Here is a 20,947-nt window from a genome sequence, read left to right as displayed (position 1 = left end):
AATAAAAAAAAAGAAGTATTTTACACAATTAAACACTTGCTTAGATATTTATCAGTGTACTGAGTAAAGAATTGATAATAAAAAAGTGATGATTGATAAGAAGACAATTAAATAATTAAATAAAACAAGTAAATATTTAAACTAAATAAAATTAGTAACTCGCTTGACTAAAATAGATGCCGCGATAGTTGATGTTACCATCTTAAAGAGAATAAATATTGCAACGTCGCAATTTAGCGTCTGGTGAGTGAGTAGCAAGTAACCAAGATGTCTGAAAATTGGGTAGACTAAGTTAGCGTACCTATTGACTGTCATTACGACTTGTAATTTATTTTAAGACATATTTATTCACCAGTTACAACTGTACGTGCGTAATTAAATTTATCTCCATTAATAATAAATTACGCTTGTAATTAAAACGTTTTTTATAAGTCTACAGTGGTTGTGTAGTTTTATTTTTTATTTTCCCATTTTTATTTAATGTTTCCGTTCAGTTTACATTACAAGAAAAATTATAAAATTAATATTTAATTCATATATTTTAATAATTACAATTTGATTACAATCATTACTTGTTTGTTGTGTTTTATTAATGGCACTTAATATGTAATGGTGACAATACTTGTTTGAGTATCATTGACTGGACGACCATCTCAAAAAATTACATAAATTTAATTAATAAAATAATTTATTTAAATGATTTTATTTATTTAGTGCTTTGATTATTGTAAATACAAAATATGTATGGATTGTTTATGATAAATATTATTGTTGATATTGATCTTTAATGTTTCAGTTTATATCAACTACATTCAAGCAACAATTCACAATTTCAATTTAATTTTAATGACATTTATAAAGTAAGTTGTTTATTTTTAATATTTTTCTAAAATTTGGAAATTTAGACTAGAAAATTTTTTTTTATTATTTTTTTTTTTTACTTTTTATAGTACAAGAAATGGTAATTATCAGTAATTAATAGCCAGTGAAGTAGCAAAATGTCAAGTGACAGTGACCATATGCCCAAGCCCTCTAAACGGATCCGGTGCCGAATTTCTGATACCAGCGAGAGCAGTAGCGATGAGTCTGTTATTGCTAGGATTCGTCGCAAGCGTCGGAATCATATGGTTTGTTTTGAATATAAAATAATTAACAAGTTTAATATAAAATATAAAAAAAGAATAAAATAGAAAATTAAATTAATTAAAAATAGAATAATATAAAATAATTAACAAGTTTAATAATAATAATAATAATAATAATGATTGTTTTCTGTATAGAAGGTCGTAAGTGATGATGACAGCAGCGAAGAGGAGCTAAGTCCGACCGGAAAGAAAACTCCCAACAAAGTAAGTACATAATTAAGTTAAAAAAATAATAAATATTAAAAAATAATAAAATTATTATTCTCACTTTTTAAAGGCCTTGGAGTCTGACAGCGACAGTTACAGCAGTGCGAGTAATTATTCAGCGGGATCCACGAGCGATGAATGGGAGTCTGATTGGGAGAGCGAGTCGGAAGATGACATGTTCGAATCTCCGAAGACTAAAAAACGTAGTAGAAAAGAACAACAGCGTAATTTTAAGGAAGACGCTACAAAGCCTCCAGAGAACATTGAGTCCGATGAGAGCGATGGGACTTCTGAAAAATGCCCAATTTGTATTCTGTCGTTTAGACGTCAGCAGATAGCGGTACCGTCCTGCTGCGAGCACTGCTTCTGCTTGATATGCTTGACAGAGTGGAGCAAAAATGTCAACACTTGTCCGGTTGATCGTAAAACATTTACGACGATGAAAGTCAAAGAGAATATCAATGGCTCTGTAAGTTTATTGTTACTTTATTTAATTTTAATAAATTAAAATTAATAAGAGAATAACAAAAATTTTGTGTCCAGGATAGTCATATGAATAATTAAGAAATGACCTTGTATTTCGTGAACTATTGACATTTTTAAAGATATAAACTCATCCCGATGTTATACTCATCAAGACCTTTCATTTGAGTACCCACATCAATTTTTCATATATTTATATATATATAATATATTTCACAAATACCATATATATAAAATATATGAAAAATGCCGTGTGGGTACTCAAATGAAAGGTCTCGATAAGAGTAACATAGAAATCAGTTTATATCTTAATAAATATCAATAATTAATAAATGACATTGTATCTTGTCAACTAATGATATTTTTAAAGATATAAGCTCACCCCGACATTACACTCATCAAGACCTTTCATTTGAGTACCCACATCAATTTTTCATATATTTTATATATTTATATATATGTATATATGAAAAATATATCAAAAATGCATGTGGGTACTCAAATGAAAGCTCTTGATTAGTGTAACATCACGATGAGCTTATATCTTTAAAATATATATTATATATATGTATATATGAAAAATATATCAAAAATGCATGTGGGTACTCAAATGAAAGCTCCTGATGAGTGTAACATCGGGATGAGCTTATATCTTAAAAAATGTCAATAGTTAAGAAAGTACAGTGCAATTTAACAAAAGTAATTATTTAATTAATTTTATTAAGTTAAAATTAAATTTCAGGTGATTAAATGTATATCCGTGGAGCCAAAAAACGCCACCGAGGAACAAGTACAAGAAGACCCGACGTTTTGTGAAATTTGTCACCTGAGTGATCGAGAGGACAGATTACTGCTGTGCGATGGCTGTGACTCTGGTTATCATTTGGAGTGTCTAAATCCTCCAATGGATGAAGTTCCTTACGACAATTGGTACTGTCCAGAGTGTTCCGCGAACGACCCGAACATGGCTGAAGAGGTAAATTAATATTAATAGTTTGTAAATTGTAAATGTTAATAAAAATTTTTTTTGATGAATTTTAGGTAAACATTGAGACTAACGAAGTGAGTGACCTGATCGCAGAGGCTCGGTGTCTGGGAATGACTTACGGAAGAAGAGAGGCTGGACTAGCTTCCCAGTACATGTCCGCAAATAATTTCCGACCACTGCAGCACCGGCTGGTGCCGCGAACACGTCAAACAGAGCGTGTGCGAGCTTCTATCCGCGCTACTCGCAGCAGAAGAGAGCAAGTGCCGGAACTAGTAGCGGTTTCGCGAGTCTTTGATCCCGATCAACCCTCCACCTCGTCTGGCTTTGACTCTATTTCTGAAAACAGTCGAGGTCGCTCACCAAACGCCAACTCGGCTCGGAATTTTTCTCACCATAGCCGACGCACTGCCAGTAAATCTAAGAGCCGCTCCAAGCCGACTAGTCGCAAAAAGAAAACTCCGAAACGTAAAAAGGCGAAGAATAATGAGCCTGTGCTACAGAAAGTTGTTATTAAGGATTATGGCACTGATGGCGAAGAAAGAGAAATTGTGAGCTATGTCAAAGTCAAAAGCGGAACTTCCAGCCGGAAACGTAAGAAGCGATCTAAAAAAACCTTCAAGGTATAATTTCATCGTAATTTAGTTATCTCTTACCACTCATTATTTGTATAATAACAATTTTAATTAACATTGTCATCCATTACTTTCTACCACTTCAAAATAACTTGTCCAGATAAATAAGTTATTTTTACTGACATTTTTTTTTTTTTTTATTAATTAATCATCTCTTTTATAATTTTTTTGTTTTACTTATTGTGATTACATTTATAATAATAATTATTAGTTGAAAAAAAAATTATATTTTAGCCTACAAATTTGATAAAACGTAAAATAATTATAAGCGTGATTTAAATTTCATACTTTAATTGGTCTCTGTAATAATTTTATTAATAACAAAATATATTCATTGTATAAGTAAATGTATCACAATATATCTTTAATAATAGAATCAATTAAAAATATTAATTATTTAAAAAATTGTTCAATAAGTCGAATATATGAACTTAAATAAATTCGACCTTGAAGAATGGTTTTTAAATACTTTTTTTCCCAATCCGACTTTGACTTGAAATTAATTCTTATTATTATTTATTAACTATAGGTGTAAGTTTTAATTCTATATACTAAAAATTAGAGCCGTAAAATTATAAAGTTAATATTTTACTTTTCTAGAGACGGAAAAATAAATATCACCGCAGAGCTTGCCGGCGAATAGGTAATATTAAATCAGTGAGAAAGCGAGTTGCGATTGCTTTAAATATGGCCAAAAAAAAATCAACAACTAATCCGATCGGATTAATATCGTTAACAAATCAAAGCTCGTCAGTGCCTCAAAGAACTGAACAGCTTACAAACGCGAGGTACCGAGCTGGCATACCACAACTTAATTTATTTGGAAATAATTTACCTTTAGATTACTGTCCCTTCGGGTAAGTAATTTTAAAAATTCAATTTTAATTAAAAAAAAAATTTTTTAATAATTTTAATAGTTAAAAAATATTTTTTTATATAATTTTAATTAAAAAAAAAATTTTTTTTTTAATTTTAATGGTTAAAAAATTTTTTTCTTAATTTAAATTAAAAAAAAAAAATTTAAATAACTTAAATTGTTAAAAAATAAATTAAAAATAATTTTAATTGTTAAAAAAAAATTTTTTAATTTTAATTGTTAAAAAAAAATATTTTTAATTGTTAAAAAATTTTTTTTAAAATATTAATTGTTAAAAAAAATTTTTTTTTTTTAATTTTAATTGTTAAAAAAAATTTTTTTTTTTTAATTTTAATTATTAAAAAAAATTTTTTAAATAATTTTAAATATTACAGATCGGATGACGAAATAAATCCCTCTGTAAGTGAAGAAGATGGTATTAGCGGGGGTAATGTGGTCAGTGTAACCCGTCGTAGTGCCTCTTCAATAACTACTCTCAGACGTCGACTAGGTTTAAAAAATCGAGTGAGTCGCGTAAGACGTGATCCGCATCCTCAGCCAGTAATTACCGATTTGCTGGACAATATAATCAGCAGTCAAGAGCTCTGGCATTCTAAAGACACTAAAATCAGCCTGAAAGCCGACGGGACTTTTTCTCTACCCGAAAAAAAAAATAACAAACCCGACATCATCAAAAACAATGATTTTTTAAAGGACTCTTTAAAGGATGAACAATCAAAAAACGACAGTATTATAGCCTCTGTCACCGGTTCTGCGGATATTAATTCAGACATAGTTCAAGCACCTATGTACAATAATTCCCGGGGCGGTAACAACTCCGACGGGAGGTCTTTCCGAGGGAACTATCACAACAGAGGCCACCACGGCCACAACAGAAACGACTACGGGCCTCCTAGGGATTCTTATTCCGGGAACGGTCCTCCGACCTACGGTGGTCCAGGTCCGAGGGATAGTTTCGGCCACGGAGATTTCCGGCAGCCTCCACCCTTGCTGGACTTTAGTCCCAACCGGCGACAACCTCACACGCCAGGAATGATGAATCGCAATCGTAATAATCCCAACTTCCGAAACAATCCGCGGGGTCGTAATTTTAATAATGACCGCGGAGGATTCCGCCCGTTGGAGAGTCTTCAGACTTCTAATTTTCAGCCTCCGGAAAATTTTCACAGTCAGAATGTAAGTAGCGTAAATACCGGAGCGCTACCGAGCAATGTTTCTAATTTATCACTTCAGGATACTTCACCAGAAAATTTGACTGCTAATGTCGACGCTGTTGTAGAGAATACCAGCAATTCTGGTATTGAATCAGCTGAAGCAAATCCAGCGAATGAATCCGCTGTAGCGAGCTCTGACCAACCTGAGGGAGAAGAATGTGATATTTACAGTGATATTGATATGTCTAAGCCGAGCGATAACCCAGAAGGTGATAACAAAGAAACTGATGATAGAAATAGTTCTATAGAAGCGCTCTTACCTCCTCCAATTCCTCCGTCAGACTTGCTGGACTTTGAGGACAATCTCAAGAGTGATAACGAGAGTGATGACAATGATTTGGTAATTGATGACACTCCAAAAGAGCCTGCTAAAGATTCTGATACAAAAGATGGAAAAACAGATGATAAATATGATCCGTTTGCTGTAATTGACAGTGATAGTAATGATGAAAATCCCCGTGATAGTAGCAAGAAAAAAAATCAAGGTGAAAGTAGTAATTTAGATTCTATAAATTCTTCACTCCCTCCGCTGGAGCCGCCTCCAATGCCTCCAGATTTTTCTGCTATTGTTGACATGTCCAGTGAGATGAAGAATATCAAAAAAGACTCACTTACGCTCTTGGGGACTTATTATAACGACGAGGATGATGATAATGCCAATCAGGATGATGATGATGATGAAACCAAGAGCGATTGTCCCAATTTCTCGATTTATTCCTCGGAAACTATGGACGTTGCTAGGCACGCTGAGCAGGAGTTGACGCAACAGATTGGACCGCTGGAGCCGCCTCCTATGCCGCCGCTTATGCCTGATGATGATGATATTATTGTCGCTGATGTTCAGAGCTGTGATCTTGCGGATATTCCTGAACCCTCGGATCCTTATATTGAGTCCTTGCAGAAAGAACGGCAGACTTTGAGTAAGATTCCGACGAAAAAATTGTCGATTGATTCTAGGGGAAAAATTACTTTTAAAATTGGGAATAAGTCTAAGTTGAATAATAAATTGTGTAATTTGGAGGATCGGTTTGAAGACAGTGTTACGGCTTCTATGGAGAAGGATAAGGAGGCGAAGGATAAGGAGAAAAATAAAGACTTGAAGGAAAAAGATGAGAAAATTGAGGAGGCTAAGGAGAAAGATGTTAAAAATAAAGATGTTGAGAAGGAAGATGATGATGATAAGAAGAAAGATTCTGGGGATAAAGAAGATGATAAAAAGTCTAAAGAAAAAGAAGATGATAAAAAATCTAAAGAAGAAGATGATAAAAAGTCTAAAGAAAAAGAAGATGAAGATGAATTGAAGGAAAAGGAGATTATTGAAGAAGAAAGTCAGAAATTTTTATTGAAGACTAATGATGAAGATGATGTTGATAAAAATAAGGAAGATGATGATAATTCTTCGGCTGTTGTTGTTGTTGTTGATAATAAAGAAGATAAAGCGGAAGAGTTTGAACTGATAAAAATTGATTCTCCTGAAAAGGAAAAGGAAAAAGACAAAGATGATGATAATAAAGAAGAGCTGGTAGATGAAAATAAAAATGAAGAGGTAGAAATTATTGAGGTGCAAGAAAGTATTTCTCTAAATAAGTCGACGGCTGACTTGGAGGAAGCTGATGAACTTAAATTACGAAAGGATGATGTTGAGGAAAATGTAGAAAGCAAGTGTGCTGAAAACGAGGTCTGGGAGTCTGACGGAGCTTACACTCCGTGTAAAGATGAGATGCCGGTTAAGGAAAGTGTTAAGTTGGATGGTAGTGAAGCTGCTGAAGCTTCTTTTGATAATGGACTGGAGCCGATCACTCCACCTCCTAAAGACAGGTCGACTGATGATCTAGGAGCCAGGTGTAGGACACCTATAGAGTACGCGGGACTTGGTACAGAAGCTATTTCTGAGACGGACGAGCCGATTAATTTTGAAGAGGAGCTTACAATGCTGAGTCAAAGGAAGGACAAGGAGATGGAAGACGGGGAGGTGTCTGATGAAAATAAACTCAGCAGTAGTGGGAATAATAAAAAGCACAAGGATAAATCTTCTGATACTGATAACAATCCGGAGAGCAGTAGGAAGAAGAAAAAAAATAGAAGGGATAGAAACAAGGAGGCGAGTGAAAAGAATAAGGAAAATATTTCTTCTGATAATCAGGTGGAGTGGAAAAAAATTTCTAAGAGTACAAAAGAGAGATCTTATCGGGAAAAAAGTAAAAATTACGAATCTGGTGATAAGGATAAGAGTAAAGATAAAGGAAAGTATCGGGATAGAAGTAAAGATCGCGGGAAGAAACATGGAAAAGAAGACAGTGATAAAAAGAAGGTTAAAAGGAAGGAATTGCCGAGGTATGATGTAAGAAAAATTGTCTCTGAGAAGCCAGTTAGGCCTCGGAAGGATGAGTATGGTCGGGATATTCGTGAATTATCACTGAGCTTATCACCCAGTCGCAGTTTGACTCGTAACAGACGATCGCACTCAAGATTAAGTCGATCTTACTCGCCGAGAATGAACTTACGGAAAAGCCGCTCTTGGTCGCGGCACCGAGCTAGATCGCGCGAGCGCTCCCAAAACCGATCCTCGCCCTACAAACAGTCACTGTCCCGCTCACGGAGAAAATCTCAGACCCGCGACCGTCGGTCTTTGTCCAGAAGACGTTCCAGGTCACCGACTAGCCGGCGGAATCAGCGAGTCTCTCCCGCTCGACAGCACCAGTCCAGGAGGAGCAAGAAGAAGTCACTTTCACGGAAAAACAGATCTAGAACGAGATCTTGGTCTCGTTCACGATCAAGGTCGCGCGTACGCTCCCGCTCTCGCGTGAAATCCCGCTCGCGATCTCGGGTGAGAATGAGATCGAGGTCGAAGTCTAGGACGAGTTCAAAGTCGCCTTCGAAAACAAGGTCGAGGTCTCGCGGGGCTAAGAAGAAGGAGAAACTCAGAAAGCAGAAGTCTCCGTCTGCTTCCCACTCGAGAAGGCGCAAGCGGTCCCGGAGCCGGAGCAAATCACCTTCCAAAAAGACTCCCAAGTCTTTGAGGTCCAAGCGAAGAGCTAAAAGAGACTCCAATGTCTCTCAGACAAATGCATGCCACTCTTTTATCACTAGATCCAGGTCTCGAGAGCGTTCTTACTCCCACGGGAGGAACTGGAACAAAATCAGCGACAAGGATTTAGACCACAGTCCGTTCGACGTCCGGGAGAAAGACCAGCAGGTTTCTGGGAACGCCGGAGTATCCTGGAGCGCTCAGTGGACTCCTTCATGGTCCAGGTCAAGGTCCAGGACCCCTGCTGCTATCAACAAGCAGCGCGATGACCACATGATGCAGTCCAGGAACTGGTCACCTACCTCCAGCTCCATAGGCGACATGATTGCCGCTCAGTCTATTAATTTACCACCTTCATCGCCGCCTTCTCAATCTTCCCTGCTCGCTTCTATGAACAACGCTCTTGGGAACATTAATGGTGCAAATCCTTCAGCTCCTACCCAGATGGACAATCATGTCTCTCCCAAAAATCTAACGGTGATCTTACGCAACAAAGACGCTACCAAGAGCAAGAAGAAAAAGGACAAGCGCTCGAAGGATAAGAAGAAATCCCGTGATGCAGATCGCAGAAAAGGAGCTAGTAAACGGAACCGCACGCCTCCTCCTTCTAAGGAAGTCTTCGCCAGTGGTGATAACATCCTGGTCAGTGTTTGCTTCAATGACAACGCTACGGGGCAGTCTAATAATATGATGAACCTGACTGACACCTTGCCGTTGTTAACGACTACTAAAAGACGTCGTCGTGAGCCCGTACAAGAGGAGCCCCCTCCGGCGAAAAAACCAAAGAAAGACAAGTCTAAGGAAAAAAAATCAAGGCCCTCTCCTAAAGTCAGCAAGCGGGATAAAAAAAGAAAGTCCAAGGCTGCTGAAATAGCCGCGACGAAGAAACCTGTCGCTGTTATTGACCTGGACCAGTCTCCGTTCCGCGAGCAGACGCTTTCTCCTCAAGATGTTATTGTCTTGAGCGATGACGACAATGTTGGTAATAACGACGGTAATAATTTGAACAATGGTAATAGTGGCAATAATGTTGGAAATGAAGAGAGAGGGAATAATGCTATGAACAGCAGCCATGATAATACTATTAATACGAGCAATAATAGTGAGCACAATATTATTTCTATTGATAATAACAGCAGTGGGGTTAACAATCAAAATAACGATGGGTATGATGATGATGATGATGATGACCGTGATAGGGAGGATAATTCTCTGTTTATGTTTGCTAATCAGCAGCAGGATGGAGACAATCAGGGTAAAGGAGATGACAAAGTGATGCAGCAGGAGCATCAGCTTAAATTGCTCCAGCAAAAGCGGCTTAAGTTGTCCGAGCACGAGCAGTTCATGATTCAGGGTCCCAAGACGCCTCCAGAGCCGCAGATTAAGTTTTCTATCAGCAAGCAGCAGAGCAATCTTAGGAACATGATTATGCACCCGCTTTTTAATAGGGATCATGATGAACTGCAGATGGAGGTGAGTGCGAATGCTTCCAGAGGGAAAGAGGGACAGGTTCAGAATGAAATCTTTGATGAGAATGACAGCTCGGAGATTAATAGGTTGAATCAGGATCAGGCTGCTGATAAGAATTTGGAGGACGAAGAGGAACTAGGGAACGAGGGGAAGAAGGATGTCCAGGTGGTGGATGATGATGATGGTGAGCAGGATGATGAGGAGGGAGAGGATGAAGAGGAAGACGGGGGCGATGAAGAGGAGCAAAAGGGTGATAAGGATAGGATGGATGAGGCTAAGAAACTGGAGAAGGATAAGAGGGACGATGAAGATAAGGATAAAAAAGCTAAGAATGATGGTAAAAATTCGGAGGTTATAGATTTGTGTAAAATAGGACCAAACACGCCGCCAGAGCCTCCGAATTCACCGCTAACTTCGCCGGATGTTTATGATCCGTTTGATCCGACTAAATCCAGGTCGCCCACGCCTAGTGTCATAGAGGAGCCTCATTTGCCAAGTGAGCAGAAGCATGTTAACAAAGGCTCTGATTTGAGTGCTAATAATGAGAAGCAGGAGAGCGACAAGCCCAAGGTGATTTCTATGGTGACTATCAAGAGAGCCTCGCCTGAGAAGGCGGCTGCTCCGACGACCAAGCCGCTGGATATTAGGATAGAAAACAAGTCGCTGGATCACTTGAATCAAAACTCTGGGGGGAATCTTAGTTGCTTTACTACTATCAATCCTGTGCTGGCCACTGTCGCTGCTGCTGTCCAGCGGAGTGGGATTTTTAATAATCCCGGTAATTATGGTATCACGCAGAGGAATATCAACAGACTCTCTCCCAGCAGCCAGCTGAAGCAGCGCGGCAATGAGCGGCCGCAATTGTCGAATTTGTTCGCTGGGAAGAATTTGGGTAATTCGAGGATCAACAAGGCGATGGAGAACAGGAATAGCGCGATGATGACCAACAATGGTGGAGATCTGGAGGGCAATGATGCTACTATTGACACTTCCTCGCCTTACTCTCCTGGGTCGAGTCTTAGTGATGGGATATTTGACCCTCCTAGTCCTGCGAAAAATCACAGCCCTCAGAGATCTCTCCCTTCTCTCAGTAATTTGTCGAATATTAATAAAAATTCGGGGAATAATGTCGCAAAGAATAAAAAAGATCTATTTGATTCGCTGTTCGATTCCTCCCCGGTTGTTAAGATGAATTCTAAGATGAGGAATTTGAATAAAAAGTCGCCGGATAAGAGGAAGAAGAGTGGGAATTCAAAGATTGGAGTTAGGATGGATGAGAATCAACTGCAGATTCTTGATGATCTTCCTAGTTCGGCGGTGGAGATGCAAGTCAAGGATAAATTTTTGAAGAAGCTTAATCGACAGGAACGCGTTGTTGAGGAAGTTAAGCTCGTGTTGAAGCCACATTATACCAAGAAACATATTACCAAGGAGGAATATAAGGATATTATGAGGAAAGCTGTACCCAAGGTTAGTTTCTTCTTTTTTGGAGATTTTATCTGAAATTATTGTTAAACTAGCAACCTAGTCACTATGTGACTGCCGTGATTTATGAATTATAAATACCTAAAATTTTGTTTTATTAAATAATGACTTTTGTTAAATTGCACTGTACTTTTTTAAATATTGACGTTTTTAAAGATATAAGCTCATCTCGATGTTACACTTATCAAGAGCTTTCATTTGAGTACCCACATGTATTTTTGATATATTTTTCATATACACATATAAACATATATGTAATATATATAAATATATGAAAAATTGATGTGGGTACTCAAATGAAAGGTCTCGATGAGTGTAATGTCAAAGTAAGCTTATATCTTTAAAAATTTCAATAGTTCTCAAGATACAAGATCGTTTCTTAATTATGTTAAATTACACTGTACTTTTTTAACTATTGACATTTTTAAAGATATAAGCTCATTCCGATGTTACACTCATCAAGAGCTTTCATTTGAGTACCCACATGCATTTTTTTATATATTTTTCATATATACATATATACAATATATATAAATATATGAAAAAATGATGTGGATACTCAAATTAAAGGTCTTGATGAGTGTAATGTCAGAATGAGCTTATATCTTTAAAAATGTCAATAGTTTACAAGATACAAGGTTGTTTCTTAATTATGTTAAATTGCACTGTCCTTTCTTAACTATTAACATTTTTAAAGATATAAGCTCATCCCGATGTTACACTCATCAAGAGCTTTCATTTGAGTACCCACATGCATTTTTTATATATTTTTCATATATACATATATACAATATATATAAATATATGAAAAAATGATGTGGGTACTTAAATGAAAGCTCTTGATGAGTGTAACATCGAGATGAGCTTATATCTTTAAAAATGTCAATAGTTCATAAGATACAAGGTCATTTCTTAATTATGTATCATTTTTTGTTTTTTAGATTTGTCACAACAAGTCCGGAGAAATTAATCCTAAAAAGATTGCTCAACTGGTAGAGGCTTATGTTAAAAGGTGTCGAAGTAACAAACGCAAATCGTTACCTGAAGCGAAATCATCTGCGACAACTGCTGCAACAAATAAAAATTTACGATTAACGTAAGTATTTTTTTTTTTTATATTTATGATTTAATTAATTATGATTAATTATTAAATAAAATAAAACAATGTTACAGAAAAACTTCTTGGAGTTGATCAACAATTGTAAACATATAAACTAACAAAATGGTTTAAGTCAGTACGACTGATAAAGTGTATATCAGATAGGAAGACAAAAATTAATTGTCACTAATGGAGCAATCGTTTTAGACCTATGTAAATACTTAATTAATTAATTGATTGTATGTATTAAAGCGCAATATTTGTATTTATCTTTGAATATAGCCTATAATACGCCACTGTTTAACACTGAATATCCGTATTATTGCTACATTTTACTTGTAGGAAACAAAATCTTATATTATATAGTTATTAATTAGTATTTATCGTAAAGTTATGAGGTGAATAAACAGTAAAAAAATTAATAAACATTTTAATAGTTTTAAATTATTGATATTTTACCACTATCTTTAAATAAACTGTTTTAATATTTAAATTATAGTCCAGTATTATTTTATAAAACTCTAATGCTCATCATTTTTTTTTTGTTTATAAATAAATGTCATATAATCAACCTATGCTTCTGTAATAATTATAAATTATAACTTACTTTTTTAAGATATTTATGTTCGTCTAATTTTAAGCTATTTTTTACCACTATTTTATTAAGACTAATTATTATATTTTATTGTTAATTACGTATTGACATTTTACGTACTGAGAAAAATAAATTGCATCCTTCATTTTATTTTATATTATTTTATTTATGGAAAAAATATCTTCTATTTTTATCATTTATTTTTTAGTATAGTTTCTGATACTATTTTTTTTATTTTTATAAATTTAACCGATTGAATTGTCAAAAAAATCCAAATTGATAGTTTAACGAAGAAATTTTACGGATTAGATAAAAACACGTGCGCTCTCTACTGTCAAAAATTAGAACTAATTCAAATTTAAATTAAGATGGCGCGTAAGTAGAACGACTAAAGGCAAGTACTCAACAGCTTCTCTCATATAGAGATGCCGCGTATTGTACGGAGGTGTATAATGGCCATCTCTAGCTTCTAGGCAACGTGTCGAGAAAGTTATAGGCCGTATTGTAACAAACTTAAAAAGTTAGTCACAGTGTTAAAAATTAATTAAAAAATGACTTTGACCGACGATAAAATCGAGGAGCCGGTAGTTGAAACAGAAGTGCATTTTACAGCACCAGCTATTCAGAACAACCCTGATGGATGGGGACCTTGTGAGTTGCCGGATCAGTTCCGCGACATTCCATATCAGCCATTTTCTAAAGGCGATAGATTAGGAAAAGTAAGTTTTGCATTTTTATTTATTTATTACTTTCATAAAAATTATTTAGAGTAACTAAATTAATTTACTTTAATTTTTTATAGATTTCTGACTGGACCGGCGTTGCTTTCCAGGACAAAAAATTCACAAGTAAGTTTTTAATTCATAACCTAAAATTATATGCTGCCGTTAGCAGATATCTTACAATTTTTCAAATTTTTATGACATGAAAGTTAGCTGTTGCTTGACAATTTTTTAATTTTTTTTTAATAAATAAATTTTCTCCGAAAAATTATTTCTAAAAAATTGGATTTTTTTTCTTTTAATTTTCTAAATGTCAATTTTTTTCTCTCATTTTCTTTGACATAATTTATTTTTTAAAAAAATTCTTAAAATTATAATATATGTGCTATATTAATTTTCATAAAATTTTTTAACAAAAATCCAAAATAATAATAATAATAACAATAATGAAGATTTGATTAATAAAAATTTGATTTTTCTTGAAAAATCAAATTTTTTAACAAAAATGAATAATAGATTTGATAAATAATAAAAATAATGAAGATTTGATTAATAATAATTTGATTTTTGTTAAAAAATCAAATTTTCTAACAAAAATCAATAAATCAAAAATCTTTTTAAAAACTCTTAATTTTTTAAAATTTCTACTTGTAGAATTTTATGTTAAATTTTTTTCATTAAAATTTAATAATTAAAAAATAAAAAAAATTTTTAAATGTTGGCTAAATCATAATAATAAAATTACTATCAATTTTGATAAATTCTACTTGAATCATAATTAATAATTAATTATTAAATAATTCCAGACAAATACCAATCTCAATTTGGATCCGGTAGCCAGTACGCATACTACCACGACGAAGATGAGTCAACCTTCCACCTAGTGGACACGACTCGCGTGCAAAAACCTCCATACCAACGTGGGCGTTTCAACAAGAACCAGCGCAACCTCCGCGGCCGCGGCGGCCAGCGCGGTGGAATGAACGCCCTGCAACAGCTGGGTAAGATGAAGCTGCGCGAACGCGAGCGCAAAGGTCAAACCAAGCGCTGGGGTCGCAACAACAAAAACAACCCGCCGAACAAAAACCGGGACGCTTCTGTAACTGTGCGTCCCGACTGGTCGACCATTGAAGAAATGGACTTCCCTCGTTTGGGCAAGCTCAGCTTGCCTAACATCAAGGACGGAGAAGACATTTTATGCTGTGGGTCTCTTGAATACTACGACAAGACTTATGATCGAGTCAACGTCAAAAATGAAAAGCCGCTGCAACGTGTGGATAGAATTTTCCACACTGTTACTACTACTGATGACCCAGTGATCCGAAAATTGTCCAAGACCGAGGGAACGGTCTTTGCTACCGACGCCATTCTGGCTACGATCATGTGTTGCACCAGGAGTAATTACAGTTGGGATATTGTCATCGAAAAAATCGGAGATAAACTTTTCTTCGATAAGAGAGACAATACGGAGTTTGATTTGCTAACAGTTAATGAAACTAGCGTTGAGCCTCCACAAGATGACGGAAATTCTTTGAATTCTCCACGAAATTTAGCCTTAGAGGCTACTTTTATCAATCACAACTTCTCCCAACAAGTTTTGAAGTCTAGCGAATCTCGCTTTAAATTTGACGAAGGAAATCCTTTCATTTCCGAAGAAGAGGAAGGCGATGTCGCCTCCGTCGCTTACCGGTACCGCAAATGGGACCTGAACAACGGAATCACTCTAGTTTGTCGTTGCGAACACGATGCTGTCTTGCAGGGTCCTAATGGAGAGACCCAATTCTTGACCATCAAAGCTTTGAACGAGTGGGATTCTAAACTAGCTAACGGAGTTGAGTGGCGTCAAAAATTGGACACTCAGAGAGGAGCTGTTCTTGCTAATGAGTTGAGGAACAACGCTTGCAAACTCGCCAAGTGGACTGTTCAGGCTCTCCTTGCTGGCTCTGATCAAATTAAGTTTGGATATGTCTCTCGTGCTAGCGTTCGCGACTCTTCCAAGCATGTTATTTTGGGAACTCAGCAGTACAAGCCTATTGAGTTTGCAAGGCAGATTAATTTGAACATGGACAATGCTTGGGGAATCTTGCGTTGTATTATTGACATTTGCTTGAAGCAGAAGGATGGAAAGTACTTGATCATGAAGGACCCGAATAAGCCAATGATAAGATTGTATGATATTCCGGATAACACTTTTGAAAGCGAGGATGAGGAGGAAGAGGATGAAGATGAAATGGTCAATGACGCGTTCCAGAATTAAGCAGATTCACAATTTTGTATTATTTGGCTAATACTATCAATTATATATTGTACTAACTACAATTATTTTTAGTTTGGATTAATAAATAATTAAACTGGAAAATTTTTTGTATTTTTTTGAAATTAAATCATTTTTTTAATTATAAATTTTTATTTTATTTTTATTATTTTAAGTTTAAAAACTTAGTAGGGAGATTAAATAATTTTAAAAATTTTTTTTAATAAGTAATTATAGTAAAAAAATTTTTTTTTCTTTAAATTCCATCTTGAGTAATTAAAAAAAAAATTATAAATAATTTTTTAAATATAATTACAAGTAAAAAAAGTATTTGAAAAAAATTGCACGAGCAATTTTTCAAATCTGTGTGGAATTTTTTTGTAATAATTTAATGAAAATTGATTTAACAGATATTTTATAATTTTAATAATTTTCTCAACAAATAAATTATGTTAAAGAAAATGAGAAAAAAAATTGACATTTAGAAAATTAAAAAAATAGAAAATGCAATTTTTTAGAAATAATTTTTTGGAGAAAATTTATTTATTAAAAAAAATTAAAAAATAGTCAAGCGACTGTTAACTTAAATGTCAATAATTTATGATATTAAAGTTAACTGTCACTTGACCATTTTTTAATTTTATTTAACAAAAAAATTTGTTCTGAAAAATTATATTTTTAGTAAATTTTCTAAACGTCAATTTTTTTTTAATTTTTTTTATGTAGTAATTAATTCATTAGAAAAATTATTAAATATCTACGAAATTAATTTTCATAATGATTTTTTTAATTAAAAAAATTATAAATAATTGTATTTTTTATAATTTAATTAATTGTCAAAAAATTGGACTGAAAATTCTAAATTTAAAATTTCGCGGCAAGTCAAAACCTACTGCGCATAATAATCTGCGCATGATGGGAGTATAAATAGTTTATATATTGTACGCTCGAAGAAAAGTATAGCTATATAAGAGCAAATAGTGTGTATACATACACTACTTGACACACATGTTTATATATGTTTTCAGCAGCAAATGGCCGACGACTGGACTCGAAACATTGTTTGCCGGTGAGAAATTACAATAATTAATAATTAAATTGCTATGACACTTTTATTTAATAATTAATATACAATAATATAAATCTGACTGTTTAAGTTACTACAAAAATGGCCTGTGTCGAGAGGGTGATAACTGCCGGTATCGACATACAAGTCAGCAGTCTGGTGAGCAAGATGAAATGATTGATGTGAGTGAGTCGAACAACAACACCAACACCTCCGAGCAAGGGGCTAGTCAGGTTCCTTGTCGCTTTTTCAAATGGGGAACCTGCAAGTTCGGCAACCGCTGTCGTTATGGCCACACATCCTCCACCAGCTCTGGAATGTCAGCAGTTCGTTCTGATGCCAGCCAGGACATTGACTCAATATTAAGTTCAACCTCGTCTGCTGCAGCATCTTCTCTCACAGACGCTGCTCACTCATCCTCGTCCTTTTCGTAAGTCATTTTAATTTTTTAAAATTAAGTTAGCAGACCAATCAAAATTTTTAGAATTTTTTTTTAATAAAAAAATTATTACAAAACAATAAAAAAAAATTTTGTTTGCAAAAAAATTTTAAGTGCAATTTTTAAAAAATATTTTTTAGTTTTAATTTAATAAATAAAAAAAAATTAAAAACGTCAGCTAACTTTTGTATTATAAATTTTAATTCCTAAATTTGTAAATTATTTTTATGACACTAAAGTTACCAATCATTTTATTTTTTTGAAAAATTTTCAATTTTTTTTTGCTATAATTTATTTCTTAAAAAAATAATAAAAAATTTTCTAAATTAATGAAAATTAACTTAATAAATATTTTATAATTTTTGTAATAAAGAAAATATAGCAAAAAAAAATTGACATGTAGAAATTTAAAAAAAAAATAAAAATGCAATTTTTTAATATAATTTTTCCGGCCAAATTTGTTTATTAAAAAAGAATAAAAATGGTCAAATGACTGGTAATTTTAAAGTCATAATTAATTTCCATATTTTTTATGAAATTCCATAAATTTTTTAAATTTTAGGAATACAAATAATTATGAACCAACTGAGTGGGTCAAAGCGCCAGTTTTCGTACCAAACACCCTGACTGGTGGTATAAATTGTGACCTGGAAGATGGAGATGACAGCAACGTTGATATGTCGTCGATCAGAACAACTAAACCAGAATCTTACGCCAGGGCGGTTAATAATACTGGGCAAACTCTAAACCCAGCGTCGGAACCTCTTTGTCCTTATGCAGAATCAAGTGGAGTATGTAAAAAACTCGAGTGTTCTTACTTACATGGAGACATTTGTGATCTTTGTGGTAGTGCTGCCCTTCATCCCTTCAACAAAGAACGTCGACAGCAACATACAAGTGTAAGTTTTTTTTTTTTTTTTTTTTATTATTTTATTTATTATTTTTGAGGGAAAAAAATTTATTTTATTTATCAAAAATATTTATACTGAAAAATTATTTAAAAAAAAATTGAATTTTTTAATTTCTACATGTCAATTTTTTTTGCCGTAATTTATTTGTAACAAAAATTATTACGAAATTAATTTTTATTAAATCAAAAGGCGTGTATAAAACAACATGAGGCTGATATGGAAGAGTCATTTGCTATCCAGCGTAGCCGCAGCAAAGCCTGTGGAGTTTGTTTCGAAGTGATAATGGAAAAAACGTCACGCGAGCAGAGGAGATTCGGTATCTTGCCGAACTGCAATCACTGTTTTTGTCTGAGCTGCATTAGAAAATGGCGACAAGCTAAACAGTTTGATAACAAAATCATACGCTCGTGCCCGGAATGCCGGATTTCGTCAGACTTTGTTTGTCCCAGTATCTACTGGGTGGACACTAAAGAAGAAAAGGAGAAACTTATTGTCGAGTATAAAGGAGCGCTGAGGTAATTATGTTTTTTGCAATCTTACATGCAAGACCTTCATTTATACGTATGAAGTATATTTAATGTCTTGGCAAATTTGCATCTATTTATAATTTTAATTTCATTGGTTGGAACTCGGAGATAAATATTTATAAGATTAAAATGGTAATAAGTATTATAATACTATTAATTAATTAATTAATAATAATTTTTTTTTAATAGTCAGAAGGATTGCAAATACTTTAACAAGGGCCAAGGAAAATGTCCCTTTGGCAATAAATGCTTTTATCTTCATGCCTTACCTGATGGAACTAAAGCTGATGTTGGTCCACCAGCACGTCAAGCTTCTCATTCTAGCGGTGAAATTGATTTCCTTCAGGTATTTTTTTTTTTATTATTATTTTTTTTTTATTATTATTTTTTTTTTATTATTTTTTTTATTATTATTTTTTTTTATTATTTTTTGTTTATTATTTTTTTTTATTATTTTTTTTTTATTATTATTTTTTTTTAAACTGAAATTGAGACATTTGATAATTTTTATAAAAAATAATTTATAGCTAAAAAAAGTTTGTTAAAAAAATTCGATTTTTGGAAACTTAAAAATTATAAAAAAAAAATTTGTATACTTAATTTATTTTTCAAGAAAAATTGTCGTGTCTAATAATTTCAAAATCATTTTTTTATGTACAGAAAGAACAAGGTGACACTGGATATCATCCCAGATTACACTCGGTGATATCTGCGGTGATAAAAAATTTCAGATAGTAGCTAAAAAAATCCAGATTATACTGCGTGATATCTGGATTATACTCATTGTAATCTGGATTATATTCATTGTTATCTGGATTATACTAGCTACTATCTAAAATTTTTTCTCACTCAATATAATCTGGGATGATATTCAGTGTAATCTTGTTCTTTCCGTGTACTGAAATTGAGAGACATTTGATAATTTTTTTAAACAATAAATTATATAAAAAAAAAAATTCTATTTTTGAAAACTAAAAACTTATAAAAAAATTTTTTTATACTTAATTTATTTTTTAAGAAAAATAAAAAAAATTGTCAAGTTTCTAATAATTTAAAAATAATTTTTTTTTTTTTAATATTGAAACAATAATTATTATATTTTAGCAATTAATATTGTGGAATTTTCTGGAAGAAAGAGACAACCGTTGGATTTACATGGATGATCATGACGAGGTTGTCGTTTTACTCTCAGATTCTGAAGATTCCGTCTGGTAAAAACCTTTTCGTCCTTATGTGATTAATTAATTAATTAAACTTAAAATAATTAAAAAAAAAAATAAACACCAATCTTTGATTTTCACGCAAAATAATAATTAATAATAATATAAAAATATTTTCAAGAATTGTTTTGTGATATATATATATATAAAAAAAATTTTTTTTTTGTTTCTTCATATAGATTTCCAAGACAAGTTACAATTCATTAATCGTGGCTTTATAAGTGTTTTACAATTATACTTAGATGAATATTATTCTTTTTTGGTAATACACTAAAAAGATAATAGTTAATCTGATAGTAAAAAAAAATATAAAGGTTATCGGGTAAACAAAATAAAAATAAAACAATAAATGTGTTATTGCTAAAGTGCGTTAATTACGAGTGTAATGTACAATAGTTTAATAGTGAAAACATTGTTATTATTATTATAATTGATATTCATAATTAATTTAAATTAAAAACGGTATCTCAATGTTGGCATATAAATAAGTACTAAGCAAATACTTGTTGAGGTGATTTAAATTTTCTTCTGCTCACTCATTACTTCTATTATTTTTTACACTTTTTTTTTTTCATACATTATATT

The 20,947-nt window shown here is 33.2% G+C and overlaps 3 protein-coding genes across 7 annotated transcripts; all 3 read left to right on the top strand.

Moving 5' to 3' along the window:
* Nucleotides 1–93: 93 nt before the first annotated feature.
* LOC123259912 lies at nt 94–13,056 on the top strand. Of its 4 annotated transcripts, none has more exons than XM_044720725.1 (11): nt 94–243; nt 797–860; nt 951–1,127; nt 1,281–1,349; nt 1,423–1,821; nt 2,578–2,811; nt 2,877–3,443; nt 4,056–4,312; nt 4,707–11,514; nt 12,471–12,625; nt 12,703–13,056. In XM_044720725.1, exons 3-11 carry the CDS (start codon nt 999–1,001, stop codon nt 12,719–12,721), a joined length of 8,637 nt encoding a protein of 2,878 aa, XP_044576660.1. In that variant the 5' UTR covers nt 94–243; nt 797–860; nt 951–998; the 3' UTR covers nt 12,722–13,056. The 4 variants fall into 4 exon arrangements, with proteins under 4 accessions (XP_044576660.1, XP_044576661.1, XP_044576658.1 ...); XM_044720726.1 differs by having other exon boundaries at nt 209–363; nt 1,284–1,349; XM_044720723.1 differs by having other exon boundaries at nt 209–363.
* A 605-nt stretch (nt 13,057–13,661) lies between these two features.
* On the top strand, nt 13,662–16,304 carry LOC123259913 (eukaryotic translation initiation factor 3 subunit D). Its single transcript, XM_044720728.1, has 3 exons — nt 13,662–13,942; nt 14,026–14,071; nt 14,752–16,304. Exons 1-3 carry the CDS (start codon nt 13,775–13,777, stop codon nt 16,200–16,202), a joined length of 1,665 nt encoding a protein of 554 aa, XP_044576663.1. The 5' UTR covers nt 13,662–13,774; the 3' UTR covers nt 16,203–16,304.
* Nucleotides 16,305–17,153: 849 nt separating this feature from the next.
* Nucleotides 17,154–20,658, top strand: LOC123259130 (probable E3 ubiquitin-protein ligase makorin-1). 2 transcript variants are annotated; one of them, XM_044719401.1, is made up of 7 exons: nt 17,154–17,268; nt 17,357–17,695; nt 18,267–18,603; nt 18,805–19,130; nt 19,332–19,488; nt 20,247–20,353; nt 20,542–20,658. In XM_044719401.1, coding segments are annotated over exons 1-7 (1,302 nt in total). In that variant the 5' UTR covers nt 17,154–17,233; the 3' UTR covers nt 20,543–20,658. The 2 variants fall into 2 exon arrangements, with proteins under 2 accessions (XP_044575336.1, XP_044575335.1); XM_044719400.1 differs by lacking the exon at nt 20,542–20,658 and having other exon boundaries at nt 20,247–20,436.
* The last annotated feature ends 289 nt before the right edge of the window (nt 20,659–20,947 follow it).

This window comes from Cotesia glomerata, linkage group LG2, assembly GCF_020080835.1.
Source record: "Cotesia glomerata isolate CgM1 linkage group LG2, MPM_Cglom_v2.3, whole genome shotgun sequence".
NCBI lineage: Eukaryota > Metazoa > Arthropoda > Insecta > Hymenoptera > Braconidae > Cotesia > Cotesia glomerata.
This window is presented reverse-complemented; position numbering and strand designations above follow the sequence as displayed.